The sequence below is a fragment of the Melitaea cinxia genome, chromosome Z, assembly GCF_905220565.1.
Source record: "Melitaea cinxia chromosome Z, ilMelCinx1.1, whole genome shotgun sequence".
Taxonomy (NCBI): Eukaryota; Metazoa; Arthropoda; class Insecta; order Lepidoptera; family Nymphalidae; genus Melitaea; species Melitaea cinxia.
In genome coordinates, this window is record NC_059424.1 from 5,380,923 (window position 1) to 5,403,833 (window position 22,911).

At 32.5% G+C, this 22,911-nt stretch overlaps 1 protein-coding gene across 1 annotated transcript; it reads right to left on the reverse strand.

The window, feature by feature from the left end:
- Window positions 1-10,258: 10,258 nt before the first annotated feature.
- Window positions 10,259-13,909, reverse strand: LOC123668580 (lysophospholipid acyltransferase 5). The gene is made up of 4 exons (XM_045602311.1): window positions 13,744-13,909; window positions 12,740-13,459; window positions 11,540-11,674; window positions 10,259-11,424 (listed from the first exon to the last, which is right to left on the reverse strand). The coding sequence occupies exons 2-4, from the start codon at window positions 13,446-13,448 to the stop codon at window positions 10,841-10,843; spliced, it is 1,428 nt and encodes a 475-aa protein (XP_045458267.1). The 5' UTR covers window positions 13,449-13,459; window positions 13,744-13,909; the 3' UTR covers window positions 10,259-10,840.
- Window positions 13,910-22,911: the final 9,002 nt, after the last annotated feature.

The following is a 22,911-nucleotide window of genomic DNA, read 5'->3' on the forward strand; positions in this document are numbered from 1 at the left end:
GGGTCTCAAATGTAGAAGTTGCGTAGTTATACAATTCGTACATAGCACGATATTAACACAATACTTTTTCTTTGTATGAAATGTTTCGAACTAATACAATAGTAGGTAATAATGTATTTTAACTTTAGGCTAATGTAGACAACTACAAACAACTACACATTTACAATACGTATATTATATAAATTAAGTATAATTAAAAATGAGTTAGAATTGGTGCTGATGTTAAAAATATGTTACGAAGTTCTTAAAAATATAAAATCCTTATGTGAGGTTAAAAGGTTTAGGAGACACAGCACGATAAATGGCAATGATAACGTAGATACAAGACTTGCTTACTTGACATTATCGCAAAATTTAAAAAAAAATCTTGAATGAAAGTGACATTTTTTAATATTGTAATATCATGGATGTATTTACATTGGTGAAATTCAATGTCCTAAAGGAAGTTAATGATCCTTCTTTATTAATCGAAAAATGTAGACCCAATAACCTAAGAAATATTCAAAACTCTAAAAAAAAATTGTTATACCGAATGCTAGAAATTTTTACGGAGCTAGAATGTTAAACACAATTACCCGCATTTGCTAATGAACTTCCCGAAGACCTACAAAAGTTATACCTGGACAAACGCAAATGTAGAAGATCACTAAAAGAATATTTATTGAAATCTTTAAGCGTTTAAAAGTCACAAAATTTTGGTAATTACCTTAGTTTAGATTTAATTGCTATAATAAGGTACGGTACGGTATAGATATTATATGATAATATGGTATGCGACGCAGCGGCTTGTCCGGATAAGCTCTTGTGAGTTTTCGTGACAGGCTTATGTATAAGTGTTAAGTATGTATTTTTTTGTATTTATGAACATATAAAAAAAAGCATAAATTTTATGGTCGTCGAGGAAGAAGGAGGATAGGAGACGTTATGCTGGTCTAAAGTCTTGTGTCAAGCGGCGTCCGGCCACAAGCGTTTGTATCTGTTGTGGAGATTGGTGTAGACTGTAGAAGCATCGGTCGGCAGAGGAAACCTAATAGCAACTGAAAAGAAATCGTATATACTTTCCATGTGAACTAAGTCTAAATAAGGTATACAAAAGTTAATATTTCAATACTCCCATTAATTAGTACAAAAGTAGTAAATATTTAAAAAAATATTACAAAATAGAATTTTATTTGGCTTTAACTCTGTTATACTCGAATTGCTCGCTTTGCGCCTCTACGTGTTTATATCGGGCATGTTAAAGATTGTTGGAACGAAGTTCCTTCTAGGGCGTTGCAGAGGGGTACCCTAGCCGGCAAAAAACATTCGCGTAAGATGTATAGTCATGTATGATGGCTATACAGTATCTAATGTATCATCTAGGGATAACTGTAATTATTATTGCAGTTTGCTATTATTATTATATCATTTGATAATTATTATATACTAGCTGCCCGGGCAGACTTCGTTCTGTCAAAAGTTAACAGTAAAAATTATAATTTTTTAAATTTTTTTGTTCAATTTTTTAAGTATAAAAACGTCCCATGGGCCTTAAGGAGCATACAAAAAAATAAATTAGCCGAATTGGTCGAGTCGTTCTCGAGTTGTGCGCTTAGCAACATTAATTTTTATTTATATAGACTTTTATAAGTCATTATAAATAAAATAAAGGTGTTAATTTTGAAAATAGTTTTTTTTTTGTCAGTTTAAAAATCATAATAAAAAATGTTATTTTCTATATACCTCGACTTAAAATTAATATTTTATAATAAGGAGCTTCGTTCCTATCTGGTGTCCAAAGTCACGCACGGTTTTTGAATTTTAAGATACAGTACAATTAAAGTTGTTTTCTTTATGAGGTAAAAATTATATTTATTGACAAAATTTTAGAACATCCCGTTTTGAAACACGAAACTAAAAATCAACTGCAATAGAAATAGCCGTGACAAGTGGTCAAACAACCGGAAACAATGCGCGTATGTTATAATCAATCTAATTGGTACTTATCTGTGCATGAATATACTTCTATGTAGGAATATTAATTTTTCGTTAGTGTATTTTTTCTGATAATATAAATCTGCTTTGTTATATATATGTATATTGGTATGTTATATTGATATAAAAGCTAGTATTATACACAAAAGTTTACAATTTTGTAATAAATGATAATAATATCCGTCCCATAATATTATCTGCCAAACCTCATTGGAGGGCATGGTTGAATAAGCTCTGATCCTTCTCCTTCATGGGTAAAGAGGCCTATGACCAACAATGGGATATTACAGGCTGAAGCGCCATGATTACCTATTACAATTTCGAAATTATATTTTGCTTTAGATTCAGAAGAAAAAAAAAAGTATTTTTGTCAGCTTCGATGAAGTACACTGCTTACACTCTCTAGCAACACTCTCAGCATTACTACTGTTTCGTTGTTTCAGACGAATTCACTCCCCGTATTTTTTTCATACCACGTACCTTATATTGTACTAGCTGACCTGGCGGACTTTGTATCGCCTTATTTTTTTTGTTTCTTAAATATAATAATTACATAATTATATCAAATTAAAATATAACATATATTCCAGTTGGATCAAACTGCACACGGTGTGCAAATTTGGTTAAAATCGGTAAAGTAGTTTAGGAGTTCATCGTTGATAAAAAAAGGAGCTGGGTAATTTATATATATATATATATATATATATATATATATATATATATATATATATATATATATATATAAGATAGGAGTAATCTCCATTTTTTTTTTGATACAAGCACTATATGTTAACATATTGATTGTTTTTAAATGACACAAACTTTTTTTATTATTAATACCTGGTTGAATAATAATGACTAAAAATATAATAATAAATATGTATGTATTATACTGCCACAATCAAGATAAATCTAACTCAGACCGCTTCGGCTAAAGAGTATGACAAAGAAATAGACGAAAATACACACATTCAATTGAAGAACACAATAGTGTAATCGTGCACTGAACATCTTAAAAAATGATGTACCTAAGCGACAAATAGAGGATTCAAATATCACATGACATTTTTGTCATCTATTGTATCGCGTAAGTACCTACTAGCGTAATCAGAGTTGTTTTTGTCACAATTTCTCTAATAACAACTGAAAAAAAATATAATTACAAAAATTAATTATACCTTAAGTAAGAAAAAAGAGGTTAAAATAAAGAACGATGATATTTTATTTTAATATGTTTTTTATGTACCTTGTCACATAAAAATGACTGTTGTTAATAATCGAGTGGCACAGGTCAGCCCTATCGGCGGTTGTAAACACTGGGGCTAAGGGCTATAACAGCGCGCACGTGCACTACCCTTCATCGCACCCTATTTTACCACATTCGCGAAGTTTAGACAGCCCCCGGGGATTGTATTCACTATCTTCTGAATAATTGCTGATAAATAAAACTTATGTTTACGCTCGCTTAGGGCTCGTAAGCGTTAAGCGTAGTAAATTAATGACGTGAAAGGTTAATCTTATTCAATGCAATTGTAACATGGCTACAGGAGGCTACCTTATGAAATTATTGGATAAGATGAATTTTATATACTATGTACGAATACGTTTATTTTTTTCTGAAATATAATTGTTTTAATATTTACTTCTAGTAAAAATTCTAACATTTTATCATATTTTTATAGATCGACAATTAAAAACGTTATTCACTATTTAGGTAGTGTATGAAAAATGTGAAAAAGATACGATTTAGTTAACTGAGACTAGAAATAAGAGATAATGAACTTCGTGCAGTATATATGTAGTCACAATATCGTGTCGAGAGTTGATTGGGGTAGCCTTCCTTCTATAACATAATTATAATTCTTTTGTAATACCTTACTGCTCTTCTGTAAAGGATGTAGGCATTTGCTTAGACCCAACCTTGTCATGGAGCAATCATACAAAAGAACTGAATAAAAAGACATTTGTCATGTTGTTTTCAGTCATTTCTTCCCATTTGCACTAAAACTATGTTAGCACAATCCCTACTACTGCCCATTCTTGATTATGCTGACGCAAGCTATACCAACCTAACTGAAGATCAACTTAATAAATTTAAGCAGCTTCAAAATGTTGCAATCCGATTCATATTTGGGTTGCGCAAAGTTGATCACATTTCTGACTTTCGGTGGCTTCCTATCCGTCTTCGCCGGAATGTACACATCCTCTCACTTCTGTATTGTGTATTATTTTTAAAACAACTAGTCCTTTATACTTGAAGAACAAATTTGAATTCGATGGAGATCACAGTCAGGTACTTCGTTCGTCTGGAAATCTTACGCTTAGAATGTCTGTACATAGGACCAAATATTATCGAGGTTCATTTGCTATTCAGGTTAGACATTATTTTGTAGAATACTTTACCCTTACACATTCGCAAAGCTCAAAGCATTGCTTCATTTTAAAAAAAAACTTGTAAAAGACCATTATCTGTCTTTTAATATAACATAATTGTAGATATAAATATATATGTTTATTACATGCATATATACTAATATTTTAAAGAGGATATTATTATATATTATTTTGCGTATACTTATATAGGAATATTTAATAGTTTACTGTATATAATTTATTTGTATTATTTGTATGTTATTCTGTTTAATGTACGTTTATTATACACCACTTACTTATTACTTTTCTTTCTCTTAATCCTAACCCTAAGATTGCCTAGAAGAAATCCCTAATGAGTGATAAGGCCGTCCTCTTCCTTGTGCATTATAAGTACTTTTTACTTTAAAATTCTGTATTAAATTGCTCTATGTGGTGTACAATAAAGAATCTTATATGCATATATATAATTTGTATATAAAATTCTCGTGCCACAATGATTTTTATGAAATTTTTTGTGCATATCGGGTAGGTCTGAGAATCGGTCAACATCTAAGTATTTGTCATACACCTAAGTTATAGGAAGGGACTAATAACATATATGGAAAAACAACGTTTGCGGGGTCAGCTAGTAAATAAATAAATATTTTAATATTCGATAGTTAAGGAGGTTTTTGGAAAAATTAATTTCATTTTAACTATCTGAATATTATATAACTAGCAATACCCGTGCGAATAATTCGCACTAAATAAGTATAATAATTATCATCGTCATATATATAATTTTAATAATTAATTAATTTACAAAAACAAAAATTATAATTTTTTTTAGTTGTGGATACCGGTAAAGCAAGCAATTATCTATAAAATGATAGGTATATAATTTATGTGGAGTAATTGTGAGGCAAACACCTTAGCGTATTAATATATTACGATGATTACTTGATACTTCAATCTATGAATCAATCAATGCATCAATCTGGTCGAAGCAGTGCTATAAATAATAATACGACACACGTTTAGGTACTAAGCGTGTATTTCGTTCGTGTATTTGCAAGGATAATTTTTTTATTTTTTTATTTAGGCAGCAACTTGCAAGCGCATTCGTTGTCATGGTCACGTCGGGGTGAGCGTCCGCCGGGCGGGACACTACACGCGAAGATATGGGTTCCTGAAGATCCAAGGATGTTCAATAGTTCTGCCAATGTTTTAGAAAAGGAGGAACTCAGATAAGAAGTATTTAAATTTGAAATATTGGTAAAGTAACGATCTCATTGTTGTTGTACCCAGTGGGAGTTTTGTTCGTACGTATCGACTTGGGTGTTTCAACTTGAAATAGTCTATTATATTTTCAAATACTGTAATTTCTATTATATGAAAATTAATAAGTTTATACTAAAGTTACGTTCGTAAGTTATTTATTATTATTGTTATGACTAGCTGTAATATACCAAAAAGTATTTTGTCTGTATTAGTGGATATACTCGCGCGTAATTATTTGTGTGTTGTCTCAAATTTATATTCGGTACTATATATTTAACATACTAAAACCGAAGTATTTGAATATTTTGAACGCTTACTATTTCCTTAATTTAAAGACCGTATTGAAAAAATTGTTTGCTTAGAAATCCTATAAGTATATGATGATATGTTTATAAGCAACTCTTATCAAGCTATAACAAATAGGAAAATAAAAAAAAAACAAGTGTAACTGCGCGATTCGTCTAGTCAAAGTTTTAAAAATATGGCATGTGGTACATAATTACTTGAACGTAAGATTTAAAAAAATTTTGTAGTATATTATTTCGGTTTAAAGAATTTATTTCTCATAAAAACATAACGTTCACATATGTATAATGAGACACAATCAATATACCTACTATAGGATGTAACAATTTTTACCTCTGGAGCGCCTAATCGAAATATTTACAATTACATTGTATATACTTACGTGTTCTTTTAATTTTGATTTAAAATTTAAATTTTTTAAATTTCATTAATATAAAGTATAATTATCATTAATCAATCTCGTAAAATCGATATGTACATTATATATCGATATATAGATACTTAACCAGTAAAAAATTATAACCTATTTACTAATACGCTAACTCTATACTTTTATCATGTTTAGATACACCACACTATAATACATAGAGTATATGTTTATGTATTGTGGTAGATCTTTTTTAATTTATTTTTATTTTCATGTTTATACATAGGTAGGTACTGTCTAAGATTAAAAGCGATGCAAATCTAAATCTAAAAATATCTTTTCAGATTCGTACCTAAACGTGCTCTAGTCTAAGTACCAGATGATATATATATCATCATATATTATAACCCTTTTTCTGAACTGAAACTCAAGTTTGTTTTTAAGTCTATCTCATTTTATATTTAAAACAAGTACTGATTGTAAATTTGGAAAGAATTTCGACTTTTTGTACCTCTTGAAGATTTATATATACCTACCTACTTACAATAAAAACTTATGCTAATAGATGTATTTTTTTTTCTTTTAAATGTAAGTCGATTAATGAATATATTTTCTAAATTAAACAAATTGTACCTATATTATTTCCTGGAATTTGTGTGTGAAAAACTTTAATTTCTGATAATTAATAATGAAATATATCGTTTTTAGTAGAGCATTAGAATATTAGTAAGAACAAATTTTCTTTTATCGTGGAACAGTAGTGTGATTAAGTTGAAAATTGAAGGCTTTGGGCGGCACTGGATCAATATGGGCGAAAGATGCGGATTGGCTACAGGTGTTCGTTCCCACCGCCCTTTTCGTACAAATATCATCAGTCTTACACAGTTTACGATGTTATTGTGTTTTAATTTTGAAGTGTAGAAAGTTGCTTTTATTTTATTTTTTTAATACTTTTAATATGTATCTAATAAAAGTCTTGCTTTACTTCTTAACTTACGTTACTAGGTATGGGTACAAATTGATACCCAGCGGATTGGGATTAAAAAAGATAACAAAAGTCAGTCAGTTCAGCCTATTGCAGTCCACTGCTGAACATAGGCCTCCCCAAGTTCGCGCCAGACATCCCAGTTTTCCGCATACCTCATCCAGCCGACACCGGCAATCTTACGTAGATCGTCAGTCCAACGTACCGGAGGACGTCCCACACTGCGTTTGCCAAGACGCAGTCTCCACTCCAGGACTCGTCTGCTCCAACGGCCATCGGTCCAGCGACACAGATTACCAAATGAATGTTCGGTAGATTATTCAAAAGACAGAAGAATATAATCAGCCGCTGTGTATGGCATTTGTGGACTACGAGAAAGCTTTCGACTCTATCGAGACCTGGGCCGTCCTGGACTCTCTGCAGAGATGTCATATCGACTAGCCATATATCGAGGTACTGAGGCGTATCTACGACGCGGTGACAATGACAGTTCATGTCCTAGACCAGAGAACAAGACCTATTTCCCCCCGGCATGGAGTAAGACAGGGAGATGTAACGAAACTGTTTACCAATCATTATCATCATTACAGCCTATACAGTCCACTGCTGGACATAGGCCTCCACAGTTTACGCCAAAAATAACGTGAACTCATGTGTTTTGCCCATAGTCACCACGTTGGGCAAGCGGGTTGGTGACCGCAGTACTGGTTTTGTCGCACAGAAGACGCTGCTGCCCGTCTTCGGCTGCTGTTCGTCTTTCGGCTACGTTTACCAATGCGCTGGAGGATGTCTTTGATTGATCTTGGATCGGAGGGAACGAGGCATCAAAGTCAACGGTGAATACATCTCTCACCTTCGTTTCGCCGACGATATCGTCATCTTTGCGGAGACGTTGCATGAGTTAGACCAAATGCTGGCCGGCTTAAACGAGTCCTCCCGACGTGTCGGTCTCTGTATGAACTTGGGCAAAACGAAAGTTATGTATAACAACCAAGTCATACCGAGACTGGTGTCGGTCGATGGTACCCTCCTCGAAGTTGTTCAGGATTATATTTACCTAGGCCATACTATCCAACTAGGCCGCAAAAACTTCGAAAAGGAGGCCGATAGGAGGATTTGGTTGGGCTGGGCGACGTTTGGCAGGCTTCGTCGAGTCTTATGTCCGAAGATTCCGCAATGCTTAAAGGCAAAATTCTTCGAACAATGCGTCCTGCCTGTGTTAACATACGAAGCCGAGTCGTGGACACTAATGAAGGGACTGGCTCACAAGTTTAAAGCCGCTCAACATGCAATGGAACGGGCTTTGCTTGGGGTTTTTCTCAAAGATAGGATTAGAAATGAGACTATCCGCGAGAGAATGAAAGTAACCGATATGGGCCACAGAATTTGCATGTTGAAGTGGTAGTGGGCTGGTCATCTGTGTAGCAAGCAACATAAATTAAAATGTTTTTATTAGTCATATAAAAACATATAAAAAGTCTTATGCGGTTGTCCATATTAACGTGAGGCTTGAAAGAGGGGAGGAAGATCAGAAAATATCACAAGGAGGAGGAGGGGCTGTAATGAGATATCAGGTGTATTTATTTTAAGACTAGCTGTGCCCGCGACTTCATCCGCGTGGAATTTAAAAAAGTTATTGTTCAGTTACGGGGTTATAAAATAAACAAATTTCTTAAATAAAAGTAGCCTAAGTTACTTCTTACTACATCAGCTATCTGCCAGTGAAAGTCCCATCAAAGTTGGTCCAGCTGTTTCAGAGGTTAGCCGGAACAAACAGACAGACAAAAATTGTAAAAAAAAAATATTTTGGTATATGTACCGTGTATACATCCATATGCATTTAGTAAAAAGCGGTTATTTTAATATTACAAACAGATACTCCAATTTTATTTATTTATATAAATTAGCGTTTAATAAGAAAACCAAAAGTAACTTTTTATTTATTTTAATACTCATTTTTTACTTTTTGTAAAGTACATAGCTGTATGAAATAAGAATAATAATAATATAATATTATTATAGCTGTATGAAAGTATAATAATAAGGGCCTGTTTCCGCAGGTAGGCATAGCGCTATTTGGCAGAAACGCTAGATGACAGTATTCAAAACAAAAAAGTTTTTGATATATAATTCTTTTTTTTCCATAGAATTAAAGTATATATTATGACATATTTCTATTCCTTTAGTTTATTAATAAATCGAGAAGAAACAGGTTCTAATAGCCCGTTCTTCCTTCTGCTGTTAAAGTCTATTTATAACTTATTTGTAGGATAACCTGTATCCATAAATCCGTTTTGATGAATGGGGTGATTAGGACTCCATTGTATAATTGAATTAAATACAAGTAGTATAGCAGAACAAGCTTATAACTAGTGGAAAGTTTTTGCATTACATTCTAAAGATAATAATTATATATATATAGTTACAAATAATATTAAATATTATACTTGACACCAGTTAAATAAGTTGTTTAGTACACTAGTTTTACGGTTTTTTTAAAAGAATCATCCGTTTAACCACATGAAGTCAAGTCAAAGGTCACGAAGTGTCGGCCTAATCAAAGTAATATCCAAAAAAACGGTTACCCTGTTTTATTTATTTAAAAATATTATTGATAAATAGTTAAGTTTCAAACAACTAAACACCTACTCCATTGTTTCAGTCAACATACAAAATAAATCTACTTTATTTCATTGTACTTAGCATAATTTTGCAATTCTAATCTACCCAAACAATAAGAATTCAATTTAAATTGATTACTCACTGAAACTAGAATAACAATCCTAAAAAAATATCTTGAAATAATAAGTAATTAACCGAAAATATAAAAAAAAAAAAATATTTTTTGTTAATACTTTTATGCCAAATATTCGTGTAACATAAAAATTATTATTTGGTGTCACCTTAATTTATTAGTCATTTTAAACACTATGTTCAAGAAGAAAGAAAATAAGTTGTGGATCTGGATATCGCCAGAAGGAAAAACTATTAAATTAATTAACTGTAAATATATTTAAAGTACCTTAATGCTACTCAATCGATCCAAGCTTTATCTACAATATGTAAATATTTTTAAAATTCATTTCTTAGCTTTCCTTTTCTTCTTGCTCTTCCTTACCATTATCAATAATCTTATACAAATACATCATTTTGTATTCGAAACAGCCACATTTGTAATATTAGTTCCTAGAATGCAACATGATTAAATACACAAAACTATTACTTACTTAGTCATGATTGCAGTCAAAAAAGCTATAATATTCTATTATGTAAACTCACAAAACAAACCTGATCTACACATCAGAGGTATACCGTGAGTATTAAGACCTAATGTGACTTTTTTTATTTCTAGAAATAGAAATTATAAATCCTTTACTTCTAACAAGTTTTAGTCTTAATGGATTACATAACTATTGCTTTTGATAGTAAGAATTAGAATATAATCACCAAAAAATTGAAAAAAGAAAACCACGAATAAAGAATACAACCTAAATTTGTAGACATATTTGCTTTTTTCATAAGTAATCAACCTATATTACAGTCTAATTTGTTACAACACTATCATTTTCTGCATTTTACTGAGATAGTGATAATTTCTTTAATACTTTTATTAGGAGAGGCTTATAAACAAATCCCCAAGGCAAGAAAATTATAAACCCAGAGAAATATAGACTAGCATAGAGCCCCCACCATTTCGAAAATACTTTTACATCAAATGGAATGAGGCTCCATCCCATAAATACAATAGTATAGGTTTTAAGTAAAACATATAGCAGGTATTTGGCATTTGAATTCCAGAGCTTATTATACATTTCTGTTTTACTTATAATGCTTTCGAATTCTTTTTCCATATATATTATAATAAACTCATTGAAAAATGTCATGTAATAACCGGAGCGAGTACCATGCCAGAGTGCCAAGAAAAATAAAGTGAAAAATTGACTGAGGTTTCTATTTCCCAAAAACTTTAGACGTTTGTAGATGTATTCAGCAGCGAAATGATTAGTATTGCAGTTGAAACTGTCAATGTAGTGTTGGAACTTAGTAGCTCCTTCAAATCTCATTAACTTAATATTATTACACCCATCCCATTGGGAGACTTCGCCCTTTTCGGTTTTCTTCTTGCCATTATATGACAAACCAAAACGTATGCATGAAGCTGTAACAAACATTACAATAACATTCTAATTTGTTTGTCTGTTGGTAAATTCTTTACATTAAACAATAAATTAACATACAAAAATGGGACAAATAAAAAAAATAACAATAAGTACCTTCTGTTAGCAGCCAACAAGAAATATATTTGTACAAGGCAAAATGTGCCCACAAGCCACTGTAAAAATGACGATATATAACTGAAGTCTCCCAGAAGTCATCAGAAAGCATATACTTCATATCAAAAACAGAAACTGAAAATTAAAGCAATGAATTGCAAATTACAATCATAATCATAATCATCATCATCATCATCATCATCATCATCATCATCATCATCATCATCATCATCATCATCATTTCGCCTATCACAGTGCACTGCTGGACATAGGCCTCCACAAGTTCACGCCAAAAATGGTGTGAACTAATGTGTGTTACCCATAGTCACCACGCTGGGCTGGGGGGTTGGTGACCGCAGGGCTGACTTTGTCACATTAAAGAAAACTGGAACTGTGTTATCCCTTAGTCGCCTCTTACGACACCCATGGGAAAAGAGGGGGTGGCTATATTCTGCATTGCCGTAACCACATAGCAAAATAACAATACTGTATATCAAATGTTTTTTTAGACTTTATATAATAAAAACTATTACATATCATACAACTATAAAAGTTAGAGAAAATAATAGTTAAGGTAGAAAATAACAGCTGAAGAAGTGTAGCTTCTTAACCAAAAATTACAAATATTGTTCACTTTAAGAAGCATTAATAAATATTTTGCCCATATTGAAAATGTGTATTTGGGTATCTATCTTTCACATCAATAAACATTTAACAATATCTCCTTAGCTACTTAAGTCACAATGTAATGTAACGCTTTTATTTTCTGGACTATGTAGCTTTTTAATATTGAAAGAATTTGTAAGTTTTTATTGAATACTTACAAACAAAATAATCTTTAATCTCAAGGTTGTCTCTAAGGGATCACTATTCGTGATAAGACCGCCTTGGCACTTTTGTTTTTTTTTTTGTTAGGATATTTTAAATCTGTTATTTCAAATGTTCAATAAAGTATTAAATAAATAAAATAATCTTTCTTCTATTTTATGGTATTTTAACCAATGATTATACTCTTAATGATTAAGATTTAAACTATATGATTTCCTTTTGAGATAGAAAGGTTTTAAATTATACCTCTGATTTTCTTATACAACCAAGTGAATACCTGTGGTTTACAAGATCAGTTTATTACACTGCCATTCTTTTTTCTTCTCTGTACAACTTATAGTATAAATTTCAATAAATATTATTAGTACTTACTTCCAACTTGAAATGCTATCAGATAGCTTAGACCCTGGATAAGCCTCTTCATTGCTTGATCTTCTAAAGAGTGAGCTTCCTTATCAACAGGGAATTTGTCAGAAATAAAATCAAGGTATCTTCTAAATGAAAATATAGGACCAACAAGGAAACAAGCAGGGAAATAAACAAATCCAATAAGTTCTAAAAATTGTGGTGTAGATTCCAGTGCAGTCTGCTTATTGTTATCAGAAAGTTTCTCCCCCTTTAACATTTTCTTGCCATCCCATAAATCAAATGAGAGAGCAATTAATTTTAATGTTAGAACACAGTGAGGCATTGTCCACGTTATATCATAATCCTCCGATTCTGTCATGACATATCCAACCAAGAGGTAGGTCATATTGAATATAAATGTGACAATAGCATTGTTTCTACCTGGTCCTAAAGTTTTTGTACTAAGATAAATAACAATTGCTGGTATAAGATTGTGATAGAACGACAAACCAAAATTGTAGAATGCTATATCAAGACCAGTGACTATAAAATAAATATTTCTATATCTTTTGTATTTCTTTACATGCTTGTTATATATGATGCCAAGAGGATATCCTAATAGGATAGAAATTAAAAGTTTTATTGCTGGTTCTGTGGTTCCAATTAAAGATGCTGCAAGTGGTATTGGGCTCAATCCTATCCAGCCCAGCAGAGATAAAAATAGGCCAATCATGATGATGCTTCCTGTTAACAATATTATATAATATATTAATATATAAATGCTGTAATACAAGCACTTCTTATAACTAGGAAGTTTTGGACGAACACTGAAATTATGTTTAGATCGTAACTGAAATGTAGGTTATTGAAAAATTATATCCTAAGCAATATTACATTTTATTAAAATCTTTTATTTTTCTAAAATTATAGGATAAAGCAGTTTTCTTATTCGTAATTAAATTCATATATCTATATAATTATGTATAATAATGAATGTAAATAGAAAATTAGAAATATTTTAATGCTACCTGAAATATATTCTGAAATTCCTGATTCACAATATTTAGGAATAAGTATTATTATACGTGTGCCAAGGCAGGCATATTACAAAAAAGAACAATTCGAGATAATAAGACAGCAACAAAGAACGAATGCAAGGATTAAAGGTCAGAATTACATGTATAGTATAGTCAAATTAAATAAATGGTGCACAGTAACACACAAATTTTTGATTAATTTTGTGTGTAAGCAATAATCATAGTTTAAAAGAAAATCTGTCTTATCAAAGGCAATGTTGCCAGCAGTGTGACCACATTTCATTTAACAAATCTACTGCTTGTGGAGTTTAAAAACTGAATTCTACCAAAAGAGAAGAAGAAAATACTAAAAAAACTATTACATTTTTTTGCTGTTGTGTTACAACGAAGAAGCATAATTGTTCTCTTGATCATAACGATAAAACAATAAGATGAACACCTATAATTTAGATAAATCGATGTTTATTACTTAAAATTTAAATCTACAGAAATATTTCTGTAGATTTTAATTTAAGCTAGGTCTGTAGATTTTAATTTTTAAATTATTGTGATCGAGTTATAGTTCTTCTTCTTTAAGTTGGGTAACATTGTCATATAACTAGCTATTTTAAGTCCATTAATTTGATTTAAAAGCCCTATTTCTTAGCATCCTTAGTTTATTCTACTTTTTTGTTGAAATTTTGTGTTTCACTCAGAATTGATAACTGATGGAAGCCCCTACATTCCAAGGACAATAATATGCAATCCTTAGTACCTATGAAATAAAACTTAGATTGGCTTGTTTAATAAGAGGCCGATATAAAATGCCTCTGGGAATTACCATTTATGTATAGTTAAATTTAGGTACAAACAGTGTTACAAACCTCAAAACTCGTATAATTTAAGTTTCATGTGGTAAAGTGGAGTAAATCGAGGATTACACCCTAAAATCGTTTTATCGGTATTTATTTACCAAAATCGGGAGCTCCACCAATAAATCAGTAACTCTTACATCACTGGCTCACGGAACTAATGGTTACGAAAAGAATAAAAACAAAGATAAACCAAATTCAATTCCGAAATTTCTCGAATTTGTTTTCAACTGGTAACTACTAATTACAAGTAGAGTACACAGAGTACTTTGTAATTTTGTATCAGACACATCACTAGTCTTGGGCTTAATCGGACGTTGTCAGGTGCACACTCTATTCGTACAATTCGAAAAATGTACTAGTACACCTTATTAGTACTATTAGTATTTATAGTATCTACCTGGCTACAAAAAAGTGTACTGGTCAAAACACTTTTTTTTATTTTGGTTTTTTTTTTGTCTTCTAGCACCAAAGATACGATTGTGAAATAACAAACCTCATTATACACTTTATTTGATATCCATAAATATAACGTAAACAAATTCCTTTTACGTAAAAGTGTATTTAAAAGATTTTTAAATCACTAAAATTCTCCATTCTTACTTACCTACGCTAAACAAAAACTATAACAAAAAAAAAAATAACTTTTACGTAAAAGGAATTAGTTTATGTATGTTCATAAAACTTTGATTAAAAAGGGGACATTAAAACGGGAAATGAATAGAATGCACTACGTGATGTAACTCGTACGGTCTTAACAAATTCAACATTAATCGTTTGTTCGTACCGTTCTGCTGTATAGCTCTGTTTCATTTCAGAGCTAATGAACGCTGTACGAATAACATCATCTCCAGTGTTGCCAACTTAGTGGATTTTTTTTTCAGGCACACACAACAGGCAAAAATGGTATATTTTTGTTGTGTAGGCAACACCGAACGAATTCAAGCCTGTCGGCTGTTGGGAATTCCCCGAAAAATTTTTATGAATTTCTTGAATGAACATAAACTTTATATGTTCAACTATTGGGTTAAGTTTTATTTGATTCGAAAGACCAAGTTGTTATTTATTTACTCAGTCGTCACTCGTCAGTCAGTTCAGTGAACAGTACAGTTCGCTATTGATTCGCTATCGTTCTCTAATCTGTAAATGATACTTACTTCTCAATCTTCTTTAGTAGTTATGTACTTTTTTTTTTTTTTTTTTTTTTTTTTATTAGCCCACAAAACTGACTACAATCGTTTAATATAGACATATAAAGTGAAGGACAAAGTGTAAAGTAGGTATGTACAATTGAGTCTCCTAGATGTGGACATAGCATGCATTTCACAAAAAAAAAACAAAACTAAAATCAAAACAGGTAACTTAACAATAGTGCAAAATCAAAAGTTAGGAATATAAAATACTAAACACATGCAGTTCAAATAATAAAAGAAAAACAAATTAAACATTTCAATATAAAAGAGGGAAAATTAATTACAACAGAAACCTAAAATACTGTACAGCAATATACAATTTAAACACGTAGCTCATTATACAGCTTATTTTTAACTGTAGCTATACTATCACAGAAGATATCTATTACGTCTCTCTTTCCATTCGCGAAAAACTGCATTCTGTGCAATGGACTATGTCTACCAAGATTATTTTTTACTCTGGGCAAACTAAATATCTTACGGTTATGTAAGCGGCAACCCTTACGAGGAACAAGCAAATTAAGGCGTTCAATCAATTCAGGTGCATCAATTAACCCCTTCAGAAGTTTAGACAGGAAAACGATATCCGCGATCCACCTACGGTCCTTTAGCGTTACCATTTTATAGTAAGAAAGACGAGCTTCATATGTGAGCAATTCTTTATACTTGAAATCTCCGTAAACTAGATGGAAAAGGAATCGCTTTTGGATTCTTTCGATTCTATCGGAATGAACTTGATAACTCGGGCTCCACACAACACTACAATATTCAAGAAGGCTACGGACAATACAGTTAAAAACTAGTATCGATAAAGTGGAGTTATTGAACATTTTCATCTGTCTGTAAACTAGCCCCGACAACTTAGAAGCTTTGGTCGTTACGTTCTCAATGTGTTTGCGAAAACTTAAAGTTGAATCTATAACAACGCCAAGATCCCTGATACAGTCAACCTCAGTCAGGTCTATATTATTTATTTTGTACACGCAGTTAAACCGGTTTCTCTTCCTTGTGAATTTTATATGGTAACATTTATCAATGTTTAGGGACATGCCATTTCTGATGCACCAGGAATTAACGGCATCTATGTCACTCTGTAGTACACGTATATCATGCTTGCAGTCAATCGCTCTGTAAATCTTTAAATCGTCAGCAAACAGTTTCATTTTAGAATGTAAACAATGTGTTAAGTCGTTAATAAAAATTAAAAAGAGAGTGGGACCAAGATGGGAACCCTGTGGGACACCAGATGCTACCTGTATTTCGTAAGACTTAAAGCCATTTACAGCAACGAGCTGTGACCGATTCTCTAAATAGGACTCGAACCAACGAAGTAAAGAACCGTGAATTCCCATGTACTCAATTTTCAACATGAGAAGTTTATGGTTGACCAAGTCAAACGCTTTGCGGAAATCAGTATAGATTGCATGTACCTCACCAGCTGAATCCACTATTTCTGCTATATCGGAAATATAACTAACTAAGTTAGAAGTCGTAGATTTGCGAGGGCGAAAACCGTGTTGGTTGTTGTCTAAGAATGGAGCAATGTGAGAGTAAATTCGCTTTTGAACTATACTTTCCAAAACCTTACCACTAACTGACAAAATGGATATTGGACGGTAATTTGTAATATCCTTAGAGTCCCCTGATTTGTAGACCGGTGTTACATAAGCAGCTTTCCACCTGGCAGGGAAAATACCTGAGTTCAGCGAATGATTATATATAAGGGTAAGTGGCCTAGCTAATTGACGAGCGCATTTTTTAAGAAATAATGGAGCAAGGAGATCTGGCCCGGCTCCTTTGCATGGATCCAAATTACAAAGATGCTCAAAAACTTCTCCCTCTGACAACCGACAAGCACTTAATGGCATATTAGAAATATTGTGCACAGGGGGAGGGGTGGGATAATCTTCCAATTGACAATTACTAGGGCAAATATAGATCGATTCAAAATATTTAGCGAAGGCATTGCATATACTTTTACCTCCTATGGCTACGAAATCTTTGAGAAACATTTCATTTGGAATAAAATTATTGCTATTTTTGCGTTGATGCTTAAAGAAGGTCCAAAAATAGGAAGGGTCACTACGAATACATTCAGAGACACGCTTTTTAAAATTTGTATAGCAATCTTTTATCATTACCGCGCATCGTTCACGCAGTATCTCATAAGAGTATTTATCCATTGAATTATTATATTTCTTGCTTTTACAGTGATATTTTGCCTTCTCCCTGAGTGCCCTCAATAATGGAACCGAAAACCATATGGGATAGTGGCTATCTCGGGGCTTACGCATAGGTGTATATTTATATATAATAGGCATTATTGTCTGATAGAAAATATCTACTTTTTCGTCCACCGAGGATGCATTATTAAATGCGGATAACCAGTCTATGTCATCTAATTCATTGGATACACCGTCAAAATCACACAAGAAAAAATTCAGAAATGGTGCACGGGAAGATCTAATATAATTATCACAATGAGTTTTTAAATTAATAAAAACATTTAAAGGCGGATGATGGCGATCTATTGATACCAAAGCATCATCTGTTTTGCTCACTTTTATCCAATCAGAACTATTCGCTAGTACTAAATCTAAAATACGATTATTTACATTTTTAATGGAATTATATTGTTTTAAATTATTAAAAGCCATGTTTTCGAAAAATATACTATCTACATTATTAGAAAATTGTTTGGGTAATAAGTCACTATCATTATTGTTAGGTTCCCACAAAATATTAGATAAATTAAAGTCACCAACGATGAGAACTGGTGAACGAGGCGGCATTCTATTATTGCAGATATCTGTGACATTTTTAAGAAAGCATTCCAGGTAATCCTCCCTAACAGGTGGCGGAACATAGGCAACGCAAACAGATATATAAGTATTATGACTAGTTTTAATTGACAACCACAAGTCTTCACAAGCCGATTCCCATTCATATTTTCTTATTGATTCGATTTTTTTATTAACAGCGATTGCCACGCCACCACCTTCCTTTTTGTGGAAAGAAAGAGGACATGACGACCGATCACGCCTATACAAAATATAGCGACCATCCAAAATTTCGTTGTCAAAAACCGTGCTGTTTAACCAAGTTTCGGTCAAAACTATAATGTCATAGTCATGAGAGAGAACCGCGGAATAGATATCCTCTGTTTTGGTCCTTAGACCTCGTACATTTTGATAAAATATGTTTAGTGTGAATTTATAACAAAAAAATATATATCTAAAATCGTGCAAATAGAAATGAGCATCAGTTTATTTTAAATTTTTTAAGACATCAATATTTTTAATCCACTGAGCTGCAGACTCATTATTTTTTCGAACGAAAACGCGACCGTTTCTTATCCACACAAATTCATACTTCTTCTCTTTTGCAGCCAGTCTGGTGGCAGCATGGAGCCTTTTATTCTTTAGAGACAAGTGTTCCACAACATAGACCGGTGAGTTTTGTCCAGCAAATCCCAGATGCGATGTGTTAAGTTTGTTCTGGGGATTCTTTTTATTAAATCGTTTGACGGAAGCCAGAAGGTCGTCCCGTATTTTTGGGCTAGCTAATCTTACCACAATGCTTCTTGTGCGTTGCGAGCTCGAATCCACCTTAGGAACTCTGTGGCAACTCAGAATATTTTGATCCGATAAGTCGCACTACCTACTTACCTAATTGTTTCCTTTTTTTCTGTAGTTACATTAATTATTGTTTCCTGTAGTACGTAACTTAAATAATTATTATTTTATTTCATGATAATAATTACGTTGTTGTTGTTGTATTTTCAAATTATATTTAGGTAGGTAGCCGTTGTCTTTGATTTTTTTAGTGGATTTCTGGTGGTTTGAGAGGCCAATAAGTTTTAGTGGTTTCTAGTGGTTTACACGGCTTCATTGGTAAAAATAAAGTTGGCAACACTGATCATCTCGGACACATAGATCAAGTAAAAAGAATAGATAACGCACTTAGAACAAAAAAGTGAAGCCACTTTTTTAAATATGTGTGAGTGAGTGAAGTGTTGACACTTTTTAAAAAAAGTCCCTGAAAATTTTATTAAATGGGATTAAACACAATTAATTTAATATAGGTAAAATGGGTATGCGAAAATAAAAATCTGTGTATAGTTTTAAATATATTTACTCCTTTTTTGCTTCAAATTGTTAAATAAATCTATTGCAGCCCTGTTTTGATTTAATGAATTATATAAATCTGTGTCAATGAAAATTGCGTTTTTAAGTAATTGATGATTCCTCTGAAGGGCAAGTTCCTGTTTTAAAGACGTCTAACTCTTGTACGTGTAATGATTTAATTTTTTTACATTTTTTTTTAAATAAAGTTCCTATTTTTTAACTTTTCTTTTAGTCTATGTTTTCTAGGTGTATTAAAGACTGAATCTTGGTTAACGACTAATTTTAGACTCATCCGGTAGGTCCTAGAACAAAAAATTCAACATTAAAATACCTAGTAGTAAGTAGTAGTCACGTATATACGTGACTACTACTTACTACTAGGTAGTAGTCACGTATATACGTGATGGTACTCTGCGAAGTCCACGTTTTGTACCGTACATGTCAGCTTTATCAAAATGGTTTGAACAAACGACACTAGATGAGGATGGCTGTCGTTGTAGTTCATTTCAGCTCAGTCGCACAGCAGCTACCTATTCTATCTATCTCCTATTAAAATATTCGTTGGAAACCTAAAATCATGATATTTAGTAGTAAAATATGAGTAGTTAATTCACAAATTTAAACAGACAAAAACGAGTTAAAAATTCATATTGACTTCAATTTAGGTAAAACATAAAATCACACGATAAAAAAAAAACACAATAATGATGTCCACTTTCTACTTAATTATTTTTCTATGATTGCCTACAATTTACTTACCCGCATTTTGGGCTAATGGAAATAAAAATTACTGGTAACACTCCCTCGGTACGTCATTTTGGCGCATAGAAATTATAAGTTCCGAATAACCTCAATATTATTTTGGAATAACGAAAAATATAAAGTTTTGTATGTATTTACGTGTGAAACAATATTTCTTCAGACTTTTTGTTTACTTTGGTATTGTTTTTGCACCATTTAATTACAAAAGAACGGCATTTTATAGGCAAAGTTACTGTACGAGGCCTCGTGAGATACTAACGAAAATGAGCGTAGTTTGATGCATATGTGTGCGTGAGCGCGTGTGTTTACTTGAAGGAGCCGAGTTTTGTGGCTTCACTAACAACAAAGGCCGCGCATTATCTACTTTTTTTTACTTCATCTATGCTCGGACAGCCGGACAATCGGACAGTCGGACGGTAATCGGACACAGCGTTGCAAAAGCTACCGATTTATCGGTAGATCTACCGATTTTGGCCCTTGTCTACCGATATACCGATTTAGCAGTGCTATCTACCGAATTTTTGAATTTTTAATGAATGTAAAATAATTAATATACGGTAACACCAAATTTACATGCTCAGATAATTAAGGAAAGCCTGTTATTAGGTTACTATAAGATTGTAGAGTGAGTGTGTGAGTGAGAGCAGTGATATGTTTAGTAAATAAGGCTGTTGGTTTTGTAAACAAAATAAATAAAATAAATAAATTACTTCTTTTTGTCTCCATTGTATGGACTACTTCTATAATTAATGTTTCTTAGTGATAAAACGTATTGCTTTAAGTACTTCTTTTTCTGTAATGTAAAATAATTATAATTATAAATGGAACAAAAATTTGCACGCCGTTTAAGGTAGATTATATGAGATACTAGCTGTGCCCGCGGCTTCGCCCGCGTTGAAATCAGTGTGTCACAAAGTTTTCCAGGCAAACTTCAAATGAAACTCTCATCAAAATCGCCTTAGCCGTTCCGTAAACCTCCCTCTTGCCAATGGTGGAGCCCTCTCTCCAATGGTGAAACCGCATGAAAATCCGTTCGGTAGATTTTGAGCGAATCGATCACATACACTTTTTGGGACTTTGTTTTATAATACACTAACTGTTGCCCGCGACTACGTCCGCGTGGTTATGAAGATATGCATTACTATTAAGATGCTTAGCGCAAATTATTTTTTATTTCAGTCACTTGAAATGCTTATGAAACTGAGTAACTTTTTAAAAGGCATAATTTAGTATAATTTAATGGTTATTTTTATAAAACTCTCTATACACCACATTTTTATTTTTAGTTTTAGGCTGTATATGTTTCATACAAACTATCAACCCCAATTAAACCCCCATAGCGGTGGAATATCGTAAAATCCGTTCTTAGCGTACGTCTGCTATCTATAATCTACCTTCCTGGCAAATTTTATCTTTGTCCAACCTGGATGGATAGACCATCCAGCGCTTTTTGAGTTCTCGTGATGAGTGAGTTAGTGACCTTTCTCTTTTATATATATTACGATGCATTTGAATACCTCGTCAACATCTATAGAGCATATATTTTAAATTTCAAGTCTCTTACTTCTAAAACATAGGACTTTCATACAAACTTCCAGCCCCCATTTTATCCCCTTAGGGTTCTATTTTCATAAAATCAGTTCTTAGCGGATGTCTACGCCCTATTAAGAACCTACATGCCAAATTTCAACTTTTTAGCTGTCATAGTTTCGGAGGTTTCGTGATGAGTGAGTCAACCTACCATCCCCCGTTTCAACTCCAAAAGAGTGTTGATTTCTAAAGATACATTATTTGGACACCTTCTCACCATCTAAAGAGCGAACATTTTAAATTTCAAGTCTCTTACTTCAAAAACATGGGACTTTCACACAAACTTCCAACCCCCGTTTTACCCCCTTAAGGTTCGAATTTCGTAAAATTCGTTCTTATCGGATGTCTACGCCCTATAAGGAGCCTTCCTGCTAAGTTTCAAGTTTGTAGGTATTATAGTTTCGGAGATTTTGTGATGAGTGAGTCAACCTACTATCCTCCGTTTTAACCCCAAAAGGGAGTTGATTTCTAAAGATAGGTTATTTGGACACCTTCTCAACATCTATAGAGCATAAATTTTAAATTTCAAGTCTCTTACTTCAAAAACATAGGACTTTCATACAAACTTCCAACCCCCGTTTTACCCCCTTAAGGGTTGAGTTTCGTAAAATCAGTTCTTAGCAGATGTCTACGCCC

Bases quoted from the DNA above. Each gene is read 5' to 3' on its own strand.
- LOC123668580 (XM_045602311.1), bottom strand. From the start codon at position 13,448: ATGATTGGCCTATTTTTATCTCTGCTGGGCTGGATAGGATTGAGCCCA. The intron at 11,675-12,739 runs GTAAGTACTAAT...TTTAATTTTCAG, and splicing joins GATAGCATTTCAAGTTGGAA to TTTCTGTTTTTGATATGAAG. The intron at 11,425-11,539 runs GTACTTATTGTT...TGTTTGTTACAG, and splicing joins TTGTTGGCTGCTAACAGAAG to CTTCATGCATACGTTTTGGT.